Raw genomic sequence first — 17,920 nt, 5'->3', positions numbered from 1 at the left:
CAAGCTTATCCTAACCAAGTAATATTTGAACTACTAGAAACTCATCATCATTATTTTAATCTAGATCACTCCTTCAAGCAATCATAAAGATTGTAATCAATCATATCGTACCGCCTTCTTGCCCAGTGGGGGTCCAAACACTCCCTTCCTCCTTCTGTCCAGCTTGGACATGATGATGTTCTGTGTCTGGTTGGCGCTGGTCTGGGCTGAGAAGTTGATGATGTTTGGTTTGTAGACGTCTTTGTTCAAGCGGTTCAGCAGGAAGTCCTAGACACAATGGAAGGATGGTGTAACATTGGTGGAGGCAGGTGAAGTTAGACACAATAGAAGGATGGTGTAACATTGGTGGAGGCAGGTGAGGTGTGGTACATTCAAACTAAAGACTTGCAGATATTAAACTCTCATTACCTATAGACTTTCATAACATTTACTACTAATAAATGATTAATTATATAAGTTATGTGAAAGAAGCAATGATGCCTAGAACAAACATATCATAATTTTTAGCATCAATAATATTAATACATATTTATTTTCATAGAAAACAAAAGCTAGCAAAATTCTAACAAAATTCAGTTTTATTTCAAACTTACTAAAGTTTTAATTCACAATACTGTAATTTGAAACCATTAGTGATGAAGGGGCATATGAAAACTTACAGTAATGTAACAACTTTTGCCGGTACCAGTTGGGCCAACAAACAGACATGGCTTGTTGTGTAAAATCATCATCTCCATCAAGGCATTGTAGCGCACAGTGTCAATTGTTGGAACTATGATTTCGTTGAACTGCGCTTCTTTAGGTATTGGGGGTGTGTCCTTGATTTCATCTGACCACGGCACCCACTTTCCAGAACCCTGACCAATGATGCAATTAGTATGAGTTAACTTATAATTTATTTGAGTTAACTTATAATTTGTATGATTTAACTTATAATTTATATGAGTTAACTTATAATTTGTATGATTTAACTTATAATTTGTATGAGTTAACTTATAATTTGTATGAGTTAACTTATAATTTGTTATAGTTCCTGCCATATTGGTTCTAAAAATACATTGTTCTCAGCTTTCCCATTTTAAAGAATGTATAAATATAAGAGAGATTTGTTTTTTATGTTAAATGATAATATAATATAAAATTCTAAAAGTTAATGTATAATTCCACTGGAATTTCTATCTAACCAAATCTTGTATACTAGTATAAAATTATAAGAGAAAAAAGTGCACAGACCTCTTTCACAAACTTGTAGTCATAAATTTTGCCTTTGGGTGGATGAGGATTAACGTAAGGTTTCATTGGAGGCTCAATGAGATCAACGAGGCCAATAGCTTTCCTGGTCTCTTCTGTCATTCCACCCTAATGTCCAGAAGTCACAAGTTTTACATTTTAAATACCAGATAAATAGTTGTTTCCAAATGCAATGAATAACAGATGACAATATTGTCACAGATAAATAATCGTTTCCAAATGCAATGAATAACATTAGATGACAATATTGTTCATTTTCAAATTTTTAAATGTAAGATAAATTTAATAATGAAAGAAAATATTTAACAAGGAAATATTTTATATAAAGATAGGCTGCCCAATTCAGTAAAAACTGGCCACCATGTATTAAAAGTACTCACAGAACTCAATTCTCTGACCAACTTGTCAAATCTGAGCCGACCTTTGTCATCACTGCTGGCACCCAGTGACCAGGTCAAGGCAAAGAAGAAAATGCTCTAAAAATAACAAGAATTTTCATTGGTTGTTGGCTTTTCTTACTTTTTGTATGTGTGCATTTCAGTAAGATGCAGTCTTATTTGAAAATCTTAGTAAGCTGAAATTTACAGTTTATTTACCTCAACATAAATTACATGATTTTCATTTATTAAAATGAGATATATATTAGAAGCACAAGATGTTACAAAAATGTCACAAACTAGCAAAACACTAACCCTGATGCAGGAAGATAAAATGCTAGAAAATCCTGGATATGTGAATAAATTGTAGGAAATGTTTATCACAAATGTCACTGACTTAAAATGACATCATCTATTTATTAGACAGACCTCCAACCATGTAATAATTTCTCTCTCCTCTAGTTGAGCTATCTTTGACTTAAAATTACATCATCTATTTATTAGACTGACCTCCAACCATGTAATGATTTCTCTCTCCTCTAGCTGAGCTATCTTGGCCTCATCATGGAATTCATCAAGCTGGCAGTCAATCAGATTCATCAGCGCCACCACTAGATTGGAATCTGTTGTGGGAGATAACTCCTGTTGGTGGGACAATTTACAATATTTTTATTTATGTATATTGTCCGTAACCTAAAACATAATTTCACAAATATCTGAGTAGCAATGAAATTTAAAAAACAATAATTTTATAAAAAAAACCAATGCAGCTTTTCTTTATTTAAGCATCCAATAAAGTTTCTAAACTATCTGTAAGAAAGATAAGCACATTCTGAATTTATGTGTACATTATTTAATCATAATAATACAGCTTATGGAATTCTGTATTTTTAACTAACAAATTCAAAAATGAAAAAAAAAGTTTTAACAAAATTGTGAATCTAACCTTGACCCCTGCCCTATGAACCAGCTGTAAACCGGCATCAACAAATCTTTCAAACATGTCATTGAGGATTCCCTTATGAACTTCTGACAGGGTTGATGGGAGTTTGTTCATCCAGGACTTGACTAGAGGGCGCCACCCAAGTGTCTGAGGCTCCATGTAGATCATACCACAACGAGACACCTTGAAATGGAGTCATAGTAACATATGATTATTGTTTTTGGTCCCTTAGCCTAAAGTACATATTTATAGAACTTTTAAAAACATTTCTTGATTTTTTAAAAAGAAATTCAGTAACAATAGTATTGTTTTTGTGTGTATTTTTTATAAAAAACTTACAGTGGCAGGGGAGGCCACCTCCAAGTCCATTGGCTCAAAGATGAGATTGGTGGTGGGGGCCAGCTGAATGATCTCACCACTCATCAGACAGAGCTTCTTGTTGTCATCCAGCACAGTGTTCATGTTCTCAATCCAGATGGCGTCAACTGGACCATCAAATATCAACCACTTGCGATCATCAGACTAAAATCATAAAAATATCAACTTTATGTTTTTATGACAATTATTTTACAGTTGTTATCACAGTTGAATGCCACAAGAACATCCTGCATTCAAAAACAGAATTTGATTAATAAAAATTTAATTTCCAAATCATTAATTTATGCAAAGTTTACACAAAGTTGAGATGGATAAAAACAACATATATGTTCTTAATGGAACAATAGCCAAGCCCTAAAACTTACAGTGGATGTAGCAAAGGCTCTGTAGGACACAGCAAGTACACCATCTGACCATTCATGAGAAACAGGGTCAAACTGACCATACAGCTGACCCATTGTGATGGCCTTAGGGTTGATGACTGTTATCTGTACTTTGTTCTCATTCATCAGGTCCTGCATAGTTTAAAATTATTGTCATTAGCTCCATATAAACAGTACAAAGTTATGATAAGAAAAAGTACACAGCTGTGGTAAACACTTAGCAACCAGAAAACAGGCAGATCACCTTCTCCTTGAGGGTAGCCAGGGCTTGAGCCAGGGTCCTGTAGGCGCTTGTTTTACCACCCAGTGGTTCACCCACAATCATGAAACCATGACGGACAATCATCATCTCATAGATCTTCAGAGTTATGAACAGATTAATTATTAATTAAGTACTAATGTTTAAAACACAGTTCTTCAGATTTATAAAGAGATTAATTATTAATTAAGTACTAATATTTAAAACATGGTAAAAAATTGTTTTTAAGTATGGTTTTTAATGTAAATTGATTTTTTTCTTTAACATTTTGACTACTTTGTGGATTAGAAATTAACTAAAGCTAAAAGTTTCACTAAAGTTTTTTCTCAGAATTTTAAAAAAAAAATAATTTTATAAATATAATGTGGTTTTTTTTCTATTTAACAAAATAAATATACTACACAGACATAAATGTTTGATAAGATGTAAAATGGCTACCTGTTGTATTTTCTCTAGGAAGAAATTTGTGCACTGTAGGTTCTCCTTCTCACAGTTTTCCTTGATGGCAGCATTAATATCCACATAGTCTGGCTCTGGGAGTTTGATCCCTGGGAAAAGGTCAGAGGTTATGCCATGGAAAAGTGGGAGGTCATGGTTCAAGAACTTGGGGAGGTTGACATCAATGATGGAACGCAACATCAGAATGTTTTCATCTTCTTCTGGGTATTTCAGCTGAAACATTCATTTAGATGTTTAAAGTCATTTTTATCAATATATTTATATTTTCATTGTATCAGGCTATCAATTGATTAATTAATTTGAATTATTAAAATACTAGTTAGATGAACTAGATTATATTTTTAATTTACGGTTGAAATATTCAGTGTAGTAAAGTGTGATTTTTTATTTCACAGATTAGTGATTTTAACAGTTTGGATTATCTATAATGTCCAAGAGCCCATCCAACTAAAATGAGTACCTAACATTTGCTGAGAAGAATTACAGGTGGTTAAATTTATGAAATTCGCATAATTCCAAAGTGTGGTTTAATTTTAGAAACAGCAAAATTGTACAATGTCTGCCCTATTGACACCAAAATAATCAACATTTATTTTTTAGAAACAGTAAAACTGTGCAATACCTGCAGTACTTCCACCCACAACTAACACAAATTATTTAACAAGAAGTTTTCTCACCTTAAGATTGGCAGCAGCTGTGAGAACAGACTTGACGGCACGCATGCCATAATCATAATGGTGCTGAGATGAGAGCTGCTCGGAGCACAGACGGTACACAGCCACAATCTTTACAGACAAGGGGCGGGCGTTGACGAAGCCGCAGGAGTACAGAGAGATTTCAGCAATCAGGGCATAGTCTGGCACCATCATGGCTACTGTTCTGAACAAAGCCTGCAGAAAATTTAGAGTAGAGATTTTTATTTCAAGCATATTTTCACAAATATAACAGAGTTAATAAATTCTAAGTTTTAAAAAAAATTGTATATTAATACATAATTAATTCAGATTTTTTAGATTATTTAAAAACAAATTCAAACTAAAATTGAAATTTCAATGTTGACTTTCAAACCTTAAGATTATCTGGCAACTCAGATCTGCCAGCATAGCCAGGATTCATGGTGATAAACACAGAACAGGTGGGGTCCAACTTGATCTCTGTTCCCTCAAACATGAGTGTGTCTGAGCCAGCCAAAATACCTGCCAGAGAAATATACAATTGGTACTGTGAAGATAACTTGAGATATTTGTATTAGCTGCTAACATTTTTTTAAATTCCCATAATTTGTAAAATAATAAACTTGTATGTCGAGTTCCCACCTCTTTGAATGGTTAGGATCTGTTGGGCAACAACAGACAACACTTCCAGGTCAATTCTGTTAAACTCATCAAAACATGACCAGGCGCCACAAGAGGCAAGACCCTATGGGTAGTAAACAAAAATATCCTTGCATGTGTGTGAAACAACTTATGTTACTCCATAATTTAATAACTCTTAAAGTTAATGGTAGTCAATGTTACTTTAAAAATAATTTGTAATATAACTATTATAACAATTGTAACTAGATAAAAGACTAGTGCACAATTATTTTAAAAAATTAATAATCATTATTTTCTAATTTTTAAAAAGAAAAATAATCTTTTTAAAAAGCCTATAAACTATATTATTTGTACCTTAAAAAACTTTCCAAGAGCAATGTAATCCAGTCCATCTGAGCAGTTAAAAACCACACACTGCTTAGCTACAGCCTTGGCCAAATCTTTGGTTGTTTCTGTTTTTCCTGTGCCAGCAGGGCCTTCAGGGGCACCACCAAGGTGAAGGTGAAGTGCCCCAAACAAAGTTCTGGAAACATTACATGAAATGTAAACAAAGTTTTGGGAAAAGTTACAGGAAATGTAAACAAAGTTCTGGGAAATTTTACAGGATTTTAAAATTTCTCCCACTAGTAGTTAAAAAAGAACTGAGGTCTGGCATGCTGGTTTTATTTAAATTTAGGAACAAAAAACTTGCTGAAACAAACCTGTAGCATCTGTCAATCCATCAACAACAAGCATGATGGTTTTATTTAAATTTAGGAACAAGAAACGTGCTGAAACAAACCTGTAGCATCTGTCAGTCAGGGGGGTGATGACCAGACGTCCAGAGTTCCCAAGGTACTCATAGCCATAGGGCAGTTTGGAGTTGATCATTCTAGTCACCATTTGGTTTTCCTTTCAAAATAAAAATAATAATTAAATCTACTACATATTCAGCTTCTAAATCAAACATTATGTATTAAAATAATTACAAATAATAATTTATTTGAGGCTTTTGTGTTCACATTGCAAGTTATGTTTTTTTTTAAATAATCAGACAATATAGAAACAACATATCTGACAAAATACTGAAGAGTACATCTTAAGATAAAAGCCCAACAGTATCATATAAAATTCAAATAGTGGCCCCTAAACTGTTTACTGTCTGAAGACAATTTGAGGCCCCTACCTCCCCTAAACTACTGTTGAGGTCCCTACCTCCCCTAAACTACTGTCTGAAGACAATTTGAGATCCCTACCTCCCCTAAACTACTGTAAAAACACGATTTGAGATCCCTACCTCCCAGTAATAGCGCAACTGGCTCAGCCACTTGAAGTCCAGTTCACTGGAGACCTTGTCATCAACCAATGTGGCCAGCACGTCCCTGGCGTGGACGTCCAGCACAATCAGAGCCTGCAGGGTCACACGGTTCTGCTTGGACAGGTCCCCTCTGACAAGGGCCACAACTTCGTCAATCTGCGTGTTGTTTAGCTGAAGAAAAACATAAAAACCTTGAAAAAAAATCAAATTCAATTTCATTTATAAAAAAATAGTGAAATTTTGATGTACTGCATGAATAGACTTGTATGTTGGATGACTTACTTGAAGGTAGTTAGCAAGGGACTCATGTCCTATCCGAATGGACTCGTGGATAAAAGATGTCCAGTATTTCTGTGAGACACACAAAACTGCTTGACCTGGCCAGTTCCTGACCCAGTCACGGCGAGGACTTGTATTGTAGGCCAGAATGGACTCTCCAATCACCTAAGTTACAAATGGTTCAAAAGAAATAAAATTAAAAACAACTTTTGGCCCAATTACTGCTAGAAATGTTGTTTAAAAGGATGAAAACTATTACATTTTAGATAAACCAAAAAAAGTCTAGAAATTTAATATGTTAACAAAACTCATTAAATAATTTAGTATAGTTTTCAAGTAAAAATATGTGTTAATCATTTTATTACAGTTTTAAAGTTAAAATATTTGTTTATTCTTTTTTATTCCACAAGTTCTTCCCCTTAGTTCTTCATTGTCCCAAAGGGGAAATATTTTTGTATTTTGTATCAACATAATATGTGCCATTTAGCCAGTTAAATCTGACTAGCTTGTCTGTCTAGTGTTGTACAAGTGATTGTCTGTCTAGCACTGTACAAGTGGTTGTCTGTCTAGTGTTGTACAAGTGGTTGTCTGTCTAGTGTTGTACCTTGTGTATAGAGCCAACCATGTCAGCCTCTAGCTCCAGCAGCCATTTCTCCACCTGACCTCTGGCCTTGGAGGTAGAGATCACATCCTTGAGCAGGACAACTTCACCCTCACTTGATTTCATGTGGGTAATGTCTAGGACATCAGTGAACTCCAGAGTTGCGATGCCCTCAAAACATTTCTTCAAATGTGGTTGTACACTGTGAGTAAAATAAATTCATTGAAATTGATTTTGTACAAACATTTAGTTGGTGATATGTTTATTTTTATTTTGGTGCAATTCAATTGTAATCACATAGTAACATTTCAATTAATTAACATGGAAACTAGCCCAAAAACTGACATTCACTGTAAAATTAAATCAACGTCATACATATTAATTCATCACTCAAAATTAACTGCTTTAAAAAATTAAGCAGGATGAATATTTTTTTACTTTTGAATTTTCGCTCACACGTGTTTTTTAAAAAAAGTCTAACTTTAAAGTAGGCTACTTAAACTGTTTTTTTAACTGCAGGAAATAATAAACAAAGCTCTCTAATATCCACACAAAAAATTTCTCAGAAACACATTTTGGATAGTTTACAGTTGATCTATCATCACCCAAGGACTACTGGTTAAACTTAAAGAAATCATCATTAACAAAGCTGAAAACTTCAAGATCAGACAAACAGTTTAAACCAATACAGAGGATGCCAACTATGACAGTGTGTAAAGCCTTACCGTGTGGGATCCTTGGTCTCAGACAAAATCTCAAGAAGTTCATCATTAGAGAGAAAGAAGAAACGCGGGAAGTAAAGTCGTTTCTTCTCCAGATACTCATTCAGTCCCTAAGAGAATGCCAAAAAAAAACAATCAACAAAACTTAGTTTAATCAAGTCTATCTAGAGATTTAATTATAGTCCTCAATTTCAACTCAGAGATTTTCAAATAATAATTAGGTGAATTGTTAACTTAGGAGACTAGCTGAATCTTATAAATTAGCACCCTTTTCTCATGAATTTATTTATTTACATGCTTTATTTCATAAGTCTGTATAAGACTATACCACTTAAATGTGTGTTAATTACAATTTTATTAGTTTCACACTAAATAAAAAGCAAAAAGGAACCTTTTGGATAAGTTCAAGAAGCTCATTGGATTTCTTCAATCTCTCTAGGATCTTGTCAATATTGAGCACGGCCAACACGTGTTTGTCAATGTTTACAGATTTCATGATGTCTCGCCAGTTTTTGTCAACTTGTAAAATAAAGGTTAAAGGTTTTTTTTAATTAGGTATATTTTACAAATAAAACATTTTTTTTTAAAAGTATCTTTTAAAACTTAAGTAATATGACCAACTGTTTACCAAAAAAAATTAAAAGCTTAAATATACCACTGAACCAGATCAGTAAAAGTTTTAGAGTGTAACCCACCTGTGGCGAATCGCCTCCCTTCCTCCGGCATCTGAGCCATGATATCAGGTGAACTGAAGATGGGCTCTAGGTACAACCAGGTGGCCTGAACTTTGAGCCACTCATCCAGAATATCCTGCAACAGCATCAGCTTGCCTTCCCATTCCCTGAAACCCACAGTGTTTAATCCATATTAAAAATGAATGCATTACAGTCTGAACAGTTAAAAAATTACTAAACTTGTATTCCTAAAGGTAATAAAAGCGTAATAACGTTAGCCAATTTTAAATCACATATTCCTGGATATCCTTAGTTTGACAGTTTTAAGGTAACAGAAAGTGATAGTTCAACATTAAAACATGAAACTTGATGAGCATCAAATGTAATTGTTTAGATAATGCAGCCAGACTTTTACTTACTTAATTTCTTGTTCAAATGGTTTAATGAAGGGGGAGCCTCGCATGGTTTGTGTCTTGACGATGTGGTCGTCCAGCAGTTGCTGAATGTCATCAATGGAAGACAGGATTGACGTCCCTGTCTCTCTGTATGGTATGACTACAAACTCAAACTGTGGACCAGAAAATTTTGCACTAGAACAATGATAGCATTGCTTACTTTAACTATGGTGGCCAAAAATTATCTATGTAAATATATTCGTGTATAACGTGTTGATGAAAACAGCTTTTTATAAAAATTCAGTGAACTTATATTGGTAAGTTCTCTATTATCATTTGAAATTTTTATGGATATCAAAAATTTTAAAAATAATGAACTGAATTTAATTACATTATACAACAAAAATTAAATATTATGCTATTTGGAATTTTATTATGAGATGATGAAACGTTAAGTACATGCTTCTTGAAAAAAATTTTAAGAAAAAAAATGAAATATTCTTTAATGCTTAACAATTGTTTTTTTTTTTTTAGTTTTACAAATCTATTTAAATTTTACAATAGATATAATAATATACAAATACAAGTACTGCTATTTCAAAATAATTTTCGTAGTAGACTATATTGACAGAGGCAATAAAAACATGAAAAGTAAATACCAGTGAAACAAAAACATCAAATATTTATACTGAGAAGATTTCACACAGCTCCCACTAGTAAGAGTGACTCATGCATTATATCATTAGTTGTCTTAAGTAAATGCAAAATTAGGATCAATTAGGCATCAATAACACATGTGAACATTTAATTTTAACCAGAGATATTTTAAAAGAAGTGGGATGAAACATCCATTTAAAACATTAGAGCAGCTTCATTGTGCAGATAGTAGATGGAAAACAGGCTGAAAATTAATAGGCTAACAACATATCATTTTATGACGGCCCACAACAGAAAAGTAGCATTGTGTTGCTTTGTGTAGTGTCTGCGATCTCCGCGGGGACATAACTCTAGTGACATAACATCTGCTGTCCTAGATGCATGCAGGACTCAATACACATGTGGATACCACTTCTTTCATTCATCAATAAAGTAATTGATATAGGTGATTTGAATCAGACGTGAAGCAACCATTTATGTTCATACACACATACTTACTGGCTGTGAATCAACTTCATCCTGATTATAAGCATTAAATGTCAATTTAAAAATATACTTTTTAAACAAGTAAACCAAAAAAGCAAATTGCATGGTTCATGTTTCTAAATTATTGTTTAGACAAATTCTAGCACCCAAAACTTCAATCCAATCAACATGTTAAAATTGGTCTTACCGGTGCCCATTCTTTCTTCATGCTCTGCATGGCTTTCTCCAGTGAGAACTCCTTGCTGGCCGACTCAGATATGGACTCAAACTTGGGGATGAAAGGATCCAAGTTCATATCCACCAGCTTGCTCAGGCAGTAGGAGTCATCAGGACGCATGTTGTAGCCCACTATCTCAGAGATCTGAGCCCAGTGACGCTCCCTTAGGCCAGGGTTGAACAGTGTTTGAATCAGAGGCATGTGGTCCTTGAACTCCTCCACTTTTACCTTGACCTTTACATTAGAGCAGTAATAAATATAATTGTAATTTCATATAATTTGAAAAATTAAAATTTTATTAAAATTTCTTTTAAAAGTATGAAATTATTTATTTATATACTTGTAGAAAGGGAGAACAGACTTCAGTTTTCAATAGACATTAAGCAAATATTTAAAAACCTATTTTTATATAAACATTTTTCTATTGTTTAATACTGGTGAAAGATTACCTTTGATGCTATTTTCTTGGCGGCAGGTACAGAATCAAATGTTTTTTCCAGTTTGTACAATGACCTCCAGAAGTTGCCAACTTCTTGGTCCACAACATCTGGGTCAACTCCATTCATAGGGCCATCCATCCAGTCTCTGAAAACACATTAGAAATTTAATTTGGCCATCCATCCAGTCTCTGAAAACACATTAAAAATTTAATTTGGCCATCCATCCAGTCTCTGAAAACACATTAGAAATTTAATTTGGCCATCCATACAGTCTCTGAAAAACACATTAAAAATTTAATTTGGCCATCCATCCAGTCTCTGAAAACACATTAGAAATTTTATTTGGCCATCCATACAGTCTCTGAAAAACTTAAATTCTCACAAAACAAACAATGATTTAAACTGACTTGTGTTTGGTGTTGAAGTCAACAGTCAGTTCGTACAGTTGCTGATAAGGTTTCAGGTTGTTGATGATGTTCATACGCTGGGGGTACGTGGTCACATCCCAGCCAAAAGCTTCTTCCTCCGTATTAAATGCATCAATCTAAAAATATATCATATAACCACTTATTTCACTTTTTTTTTACATTTGTTGATTTTCATAAGTATTCCATTATTTAGATGTTCTTTAAAATAACCATAGTAATGATTATTAAACTATAATTCAACAACATTCAGAATTAAATTACACGGCTGCAATAGAAGAACACAAATAATTTCTTGGCACTATTCCACAATGAATACAGCTACCTTGTCAGCCGCAATTTGAAGTTTGCTATCCAGTGCCTGAGCTTTTTTAAGGTATCTGTTGATTTCTGACATGTCCCCAAATCCTTGGAACTCTTCAACTTGTTTAGCATAACTTTCCAATTCTTCAATGAAGCGCTCACGTCGAAGCTAAAATAAAATTTATTTGCATCAGAATTTTTTGCTAATGTATTATTTATTACTTTTCAATTTTAAACAGAATGTTCAAGAAATCTACACTTTAGATTTAAATGAAGAATATAGGAAAAAACTCTTGTAAAATCAAAATTTTTTCCTCAATGAAACAATAACTTCAGGTATCAGTAAACCAGTACAAATATTTTTCTAATCAGTCTAAGAAGTAAAATAAGCATGAATAAAAAAAATGATATTTTGTGTAAATCTACAATCATAAAATACCTTAAGAGCTTCCTCATATTGCATCTTCTTCTCATTAGCTTGTTGTTTGTATTCCTCAAATACCAAGGGCATTCTTTGATTCCATTTAAACACCTAATCAATCAGACAAAGTCAAAATTCTTACTTTAGTAACTATAATGTAGAGAGAGTAAAATGTAACTATAACTTGTAATACAGTTTTATTTATAAACTGCTAAAACTAAAACAAAAGAGTATTGTAGATTACTTCAGCATTTAGTCTTGTTTCAGTTGGTGAAAAATTGGCGTGGTCACTGAGGAAAGTCAGGCGGTCCTTGCTTTGGATCAGCTGTTTCTCCAGAAGGAATATGGTTTCAGATTCACATTTATTGATGTAGGCCATTTGCTCTACCAGCTTTTCTGTGTTTTCAGGTGTGGAGAGTGCCTTGTCAGATATTTCCCTGTACTGGTCCACAAGCCTGATCAATAGATTTGTTTTTAAAAAGATAGTCATACTGACTATAAATATTTCTAAATAAACGAATTCTTATTTAAATACGCATCACATATTACAAAAGGGATCTAACTAGGTTGATAATTTTAATCAAACAATTTTTAAACAAGCCGCCACTTACTTTTTGTTTTCTTTCTGGTGGTCCTCACACATTTTGGCCAATAAACGGCTGCGCAGACCTTCAGCTCGTTTGGTCAGTGCTCTAATTAGTTCATCACAATGTACTTCAAACATCCCCAGCCTCACAACCTACAAATAAAAATTTTTAATTTTGCTTGATATTTGTGAAGCAGCTTAAAGCCTCCGTAGTCTGAACATAGCATTAAAGACCAGTGTTACAAAATGTTCGGCTGACCTTGACAGAGTTGTACATAATCTCATCCACCAGCTTGCCATACTTCAACAACTCTTTAGCATAGTCATCAAAGCTGTGCTGCTCTTCAATAAATTTGGTGACATCCTCGTCAGCCTGACAACAAATGTTTACATTAGTTGGGTAGAAACTTTTTTTTTAAATTTCAAACCAGGAGAGCTCCCTCTCACAAGGACAATCACTCTCTAGCTACAAAATACTTTTTTTTTATTGGTTCTCACTAACAAACAGCATTTTATCACTTACTCTTAAAAAGGTTGGAGTTGTCTTAATAAATTATTCTAAATAAAAGTCATGAGAAAATATTTGAACAGATGTGTGGCCTACCTGTCTGCTAATGAGCTGAGCATACTTCTCATAGTGCTTTGTGTGTTCTGTGGGCCTGACACTCTCCTGAATGATCAGCTCATTGACCTTGGCCTTGTGGACATCAAGAATCTCATCAAGGACAACAGGGCGCAGGAAGGCCTTGGCTTTGTTGCCACTCTGCTCATGAAAAATATTTTAATGGATTCATATTTTAAACAAAAACATTGTTTTTAAATTAACCCTTTTTTTACTGTTACTGATTTTGAACTATCATGCATCAATGTGAAAAGGAAAATAAAATTCTATTAGGTATTGGTTTGATATGATTAAAGAATCTAATCTATTTAACAGATTAGATTCCAACTTCAGTATATAACACAAATGAAACACAACTACAACAAACAGGTTTTTTTTTAATTTTTATAGTTTTACAATAGAGAAAACTTTATTGAGTTTGACAAGAAAGAAAAGAATCTCTCACCCATTCAGAATAGAGTTTAGTCTCAATGCGAGGGATGTCCCTGGATGCCTTTATTATTACATCAAAGACATTGACTAGCACCACCTGAAAATCACTGAAGGTGGGCTCACATTTGATCTCAGTTTCTTCCAAGATTAGACGCAAAATAAATCCAGAATGTTCATAAGCTCTAACTGAAGTCTGAGGAAATAAAAATGTCATTTTTATTGAAACTTTTAAAAAAAAGTGTAACACAAGAGAGAAAACTATTTTGTGTAAAGGGAGATAAGGGGATTTCTAATGAAATATAAAAAGCTAGATAAACTATTAGGCTACTTAAATAGATTAATTGCTTCTTTGAGGCAGCTCGGAAACCAGTGAAGTCCTATGTTAATGTATTTTTATTTTCAAAAAAAATTTCCATATTCTCAAAAAATGTTATGGCAGTTATTTAATTGTAAAATAGTTGTGAATGTCACCAGCTTACAGGTGGTTGTACAAGCAGATTTGTGTAGTCATCTATGGAGTCAAGAGTCAGGTTCTGTAGGTTCTGGCTCATCAAAGTAGCTGCACAGTTGAAAAAAGACTCGAGTTTTTCTTGCTCTTGGCTGGTAGGCACTTGCTTTCTTTTGTTTCCTTGGTAGAAAATGCCCTGGACTTCAATAAACCATCTGTTGAGAATAGTTTGTACATTTTTTCTAAATGATTTACAAATATTTTTATTTTTTTTCTGGCTAAATGAATTACTAAATTTGATTCAATCAATTTTAATGTATCCCTAAAAATGTCTAAACTAGTTATCATTTTAATCAAAGTTATCAAATAATTTGTTAATACTGAGTTAAATAAATGAAATAATAATCTGTATTAAGATCAAATCCATCATACTTTTTGAGTAATTTTTCTTTTGCTGCTTCAATATGTCTCATGCAAAGGTTTTGGAAGATGCCCAACTCCATTGATTCTTCTCTTGAATGGAACTCTTCAATGTCAATAAATCTGAGCTTTCTAAATTAAAAAAAACACTTTTAAATATCTGAGTTTAACTTTAACAAAATAAATCAAGATAAAATGTCAAGTCAACTAATGTATGCATTTTACTATTCATATCAAAACAAATATCACAATAATGTTTTTAAAATGTAAGCATTCTTGACATTTAGGATGTACAACTTACCCAAAGCTAAAGTGCCACAGGTCTAGAACTTGCATCATGCATGGATTGGTGTTATGGAGATGCTCTGATGTGTATTCCAAAGCAGCCAAAAAAGATTTGTTCCATGGTTTTGGCTTGACTGCCATTTCCTCTCTGTGAGGTGGAAGTTTTTCATCTTTGTCATCATCCTGCTGTCTAGGATCCTTCAGCACAAAGTCCACTGTAAAACATTAGCAGGAATCTTTTCAATTTCAGTCATTAAATTATGTGAACTTAAAGGATCCTTCAGCACAAAGTCCACTGTAAAACATTAGCAGGAATCTTTTCAATTTCAGTCATTAAATTGTGTGAAGTTAAAAGATGTATTCAATAAATTACCTAAGAGTACTTAATAGTAAATGGTAAGCGGAATATAAATTATATAAGGCAAATAAACTCCACAAAATAATTTATTTAAACAACATAACTGTGAGGTTTAATTATAAATTGTTTAGATTTTAGAATGATTTTAATACTGATATGATTGTTTTGTAGCCTATATTTCATTAGTATCTTAATACATACCATTACACATATATATGAAACTTTGTTTCATGTAAAAAAAAAAAAACTTTTAAATATTTTTACCTATAGCTTTCTTGACACTGAGCAAATAGTCTTCTTTCATCTCATCTGAGAGGCTTTCAATTGTTTCAGCATGACCCTCCTAAGACAGAACAAAAATTCTATGTGAACACACTGCTTTATGTTCTAGAAATTTTTTTTTTTTAAATGAGGACTCTTCCACTCACCTTTAAGTCATCTGACACAAGATTGAGAACATGTTCAAGCCAAGAGTCTTCCATAGGTGCAACATGCTCAGTGTCTATGCCATGATTAATGTAGTAGTAGTAGCGCTGAAATATTTGTTTAATATGCAGGCTATAATAAATTAATTTTAAAATAAGTAGACTCTACATCGTAAGCAGTCATGTTACATCCACATAAATGTTCTTTACAGTAATAGATTATGGTGAAATGTAACCTTTACAGTAAGAGGTTATGGGGAGTAATCATTAAATCAATAAATGACTTAGCTCACCAAAACATCTTTTTCTGCTGATGTAGGGGAGGGCACTCTAGGTACATCTGGTATTTCACCATTTTCAACCATGTCTGCTGCTGTTTTAGGCAGGCTCCCCTGTTGCTCCCTAGAAAAATGTTGAATTAATTAAATAATGTAAACTGCTTAACTTCATTTTAAACATATTAGATACAACTTTATCTTAACTTTCCTAAATTTTAACACCAAGAAAAAAAAACACACATAATGATTTCCACCAAGGCCTTTCTAAAGTTCTCTCTGTCTCTTTTAGGTTGTTTGAATGTGTCAATATCTCCATTCTTCTGTGTTTGGTCAAGGGGTTTAAGCTTCAATGGGTGCTTCTTATTCTTTTTGGCATCCCCTAAAAGTATTTTTTTTAACTTCAGTAAACAGAAAGAACAAAAATGCTAAAATATTATTTATTCTAATCAATTGCAAGAATTGTGCATTAAAGATTAAAGTTTACCTCAAGTTGTAAATTTGTAAAATGAGATTGTATAAATCGAGCTTCTATTTTTTAAAATATTTTTTTACAAGGTTAAACATTTTTTACTTTGTAAAAAAGTATTTTATTAAGATTAATATAATATGTGTAAATTACAGTTTTAAAATCTGTTTCAAAAGTTCAATACAGGTCTAGCCAAAAAAAATTTAAACGAGGTGACAAAATGTAAAATGTTTGTGATTCACACCTGTTATTTCACCTATAAAGTCAATGCGCTCAGGTGTTTCATCATTGTTGCGACTAGATAGCATAAAAGTTGGTTGATTTATTTGCCATGCTGGCTTTCCTCTTGATGTTGGCAAGGCAGGGAGAAATCTTATTGGTTCATCTGTTGCCTTTCCCTTACTTGGTCCTATATGGGGCAGTTTCTACATTGGTTGGAATAATTTTAAAATAAAATTAATATTAATTATTAATTAACAATAAAGTTGTGAATAAAGTGCAGTTTATTATTAAATTTTAATATCAATAATTAAATTTAGATGTAGGACATTCTAAGATTTAGATCTAGAAAGATTTTCAAACTTCATTTTAGAATATTTTGTGTTGTATTGAAAATTTAAATTTAAAAAATATAATAATAAGGGCTCGTTAGTAGTCGTTAGGCCTACTCAGTAGGCCCTACTGTTTATTTTAATAATTAAATAATTTATCAAAATCAAATGTATCTTCTAATTTAAAAACACAACGTAAACTATTATCGTAAAACTTACAACTACATGCTCCATATTCCAACCGACGGTAAAATTATGTATTAGCTTTATTCATTAATGTTCTCTAATTCCCGCTAGCAAGGGTTGCCAGCGTAGATTGATCACCACAATAAACAATATGGCACCCTTTTTGCAAGTCCCGTTGCTAGGTGCCGTGCTCGTGAAATAAAACGAGAGTTTATTTTAAAAGCCAAAATTAAGTTTATTTGAATTAGAATGTATGATGAGTCTATCTATGAGTTGCTTAAAACTATTTTAACATGGTTTAACTGTGAAAATTTCTAATTTAGAAAACAATCGCTATTGTTTTGAAACCTTATTATAACAAAGTGAAAAGCCGACTATCAGTTTTACATGTGACCTAGTCCTAGAATCTCGATATATTTGAAACTGAATGTAAACTATTCGATTAGCAAAATAATTCTAACGAGCCGACCCGCGGCGTATCATAAGCCGCTATTTAGTTGTTTTATTTTCTACTTTTCAGTAATTCATAATTTGTGAATTCGACAGTACCAATGCTGCCACTGAAAATATTTGCTTTAAA

At 32.9% G+C, this 17,920-nt stretch overlaps 1 protein-coding gene across 2 annotated transcripts in view; it reads right to left on the bottom strand.

Moving 5' to 3' along the window:
* Nucleotides 1-17,498, bottom strand: part of LOC131946980 (dynein axonemal heavy chain 7) — a 46,024-nt gene extending 28,526 nt beyond the window's left edge. For both annotated transcript variants that reach the window (XM_059308042.1, XM_059308043.1), the window contains exons 1-41: nt 17,374-17,498; nt 16,848-17,028; nt 16,378-16,516; nt 16,153-16,261; nt 15,863-15,967; nt 15,699-15,777; nt 15,093-15,291; nt 14,804-14,923; nt 14,403-14,586; nt 13,937-14,116; nt 13,474-13,632; nt 13,129-13,242; nt 12,895-13,022; nt 12,528-12,738; nt 12,302-12,394; nt 11,885-12,031; nt 11,542-11,678; nt 11,144-11,279; nt 10,665-10,928; nt 9,359-9,507; nt 8,961-9,106; nt 8,657-8,784; nt 8,269-8,375; nt 7,547-7,745; nt 6,946-7,107; nt 6,643-6,834; nt 6,148-6,257; nt 5,721-5,889; nt 5,367-5,469; nt 5,119-5,246; nt 4,728-4,940; nt 4,030-4,263; nt 3,577-3,690; nt 3,315-3,464; nt 2,911-3,093; nt 2,575-2,754; nt 2,139-2,270; nt 1,632-1,727; nt 1,234-1,359; nt 660-857; nt 112-267 (exon numbers count right to left, since the gene is read on the bottom strand). In XM_059308042.1, coding sequence (XP_059164025.1) covers nt 112-267; nt 660-857; nt 1,234-1,359; nt 1,632-1,727; nt 2,139-2,270; nt 2,575-2,754; nt 2,911-3,093; nt 3,315-3,464; nt 3,577-3,690; nt 4,030-4,263; nt 4,728-4,940; nt 5,119-5,246; nt 5,367-5,469; nt 5,721-5,889; nt 6,148-6,257; nt 6,643-6,834; nt 6,946-7,107; nt 7,547-7,745; nt 8,269-8,375; nt 8,657-8,784; nt 8,961-9,106; nt 9,359-9,507; nt 10,665-10,928; nt 11,144-11,279; nt 11,542-11,678; nt 11,885-12,031; nt 12,302-12,394; nt 12,528-12,738; nt 12,895-13,022; nt 13,129-13,242; nt 13,474-13,632; nt 13,937-14,116; nt 14,403-14,586; nt 14,804-14,923; nt 15,093-15,291; nt 15,699-15,777; nt 15,863-15,967; nt 16,153-16,261; nt 16,378-16,516; nt 16,848-17,028; nt 17,374-17,388 — 6,075 coding nt within the window. In that variant the 5' untranslated portion in view covers nt 17,389-17,498. The remainder of the gene's footprint in view (nt 1-111; nt 268-659; nt 858-1,233; nt 1,360-1,631; nt 1,728-2,138; nt 2,271-2,574; nt 2,755-2,910; nt 3,094-3,314; nt 3,465-3,576; nt 3,691-4,029; nt 4,264-4,727; nt 4,941-5,118; nt 5,247-5,366; nt 5,470-5,720; nt 5,890-6,147; nt 6,258-6,642; nt 6,835-6,945; nt 7,108-7,546; nt 7,746-8,268; nt 8,376-8,656; nt 8,785-8,960; nt 9,107-9,358; nt 9,508-10,664; nt 10,929-11,143; nt 11,280-11,541; nt 11,679-11,884; nt 12,032-12,301; nt 12,395-12,527; nt 12,739-12,894; nt 13,023-13,128; nt 13,243-13,473; nt 13,633-13,936; nt 14,117-14,402; nt 14,587-14,803; nt 14,924-15,092; nt 15,292-15,698; nt 15,778-15,862; nt 15,968-16,152; nt 16,262-16,377; nt 16,517-16,847; nt 17,029-17,373) is intronic.
* Nucleotides 17,499-17,920: the final 422 nt, after the last annotated feature.

The sequence above is a fragment of the Physella acuta genome, unplaced genomic scaffold (genome assembly GCF_028476545.2).
Source record: "Physella acuta isolate Inbredline_101_S28 unplaced genomic scaffold, ASM2847654v3 ptg000579l, whole genome shotgun sequence".
In the NCBI taxonomy this organism is placed as follows: domain Eukaryota; kingdom Metazoa; phylum Mollusca; class Gastropoda; family Physidae; genus Physella; species Physella acuta.
The sequence above is the reverse complement of the archived record's forward strand: the minus strand, read 5'-3'. Positions and strand labels throughout refer to the sequence as shown.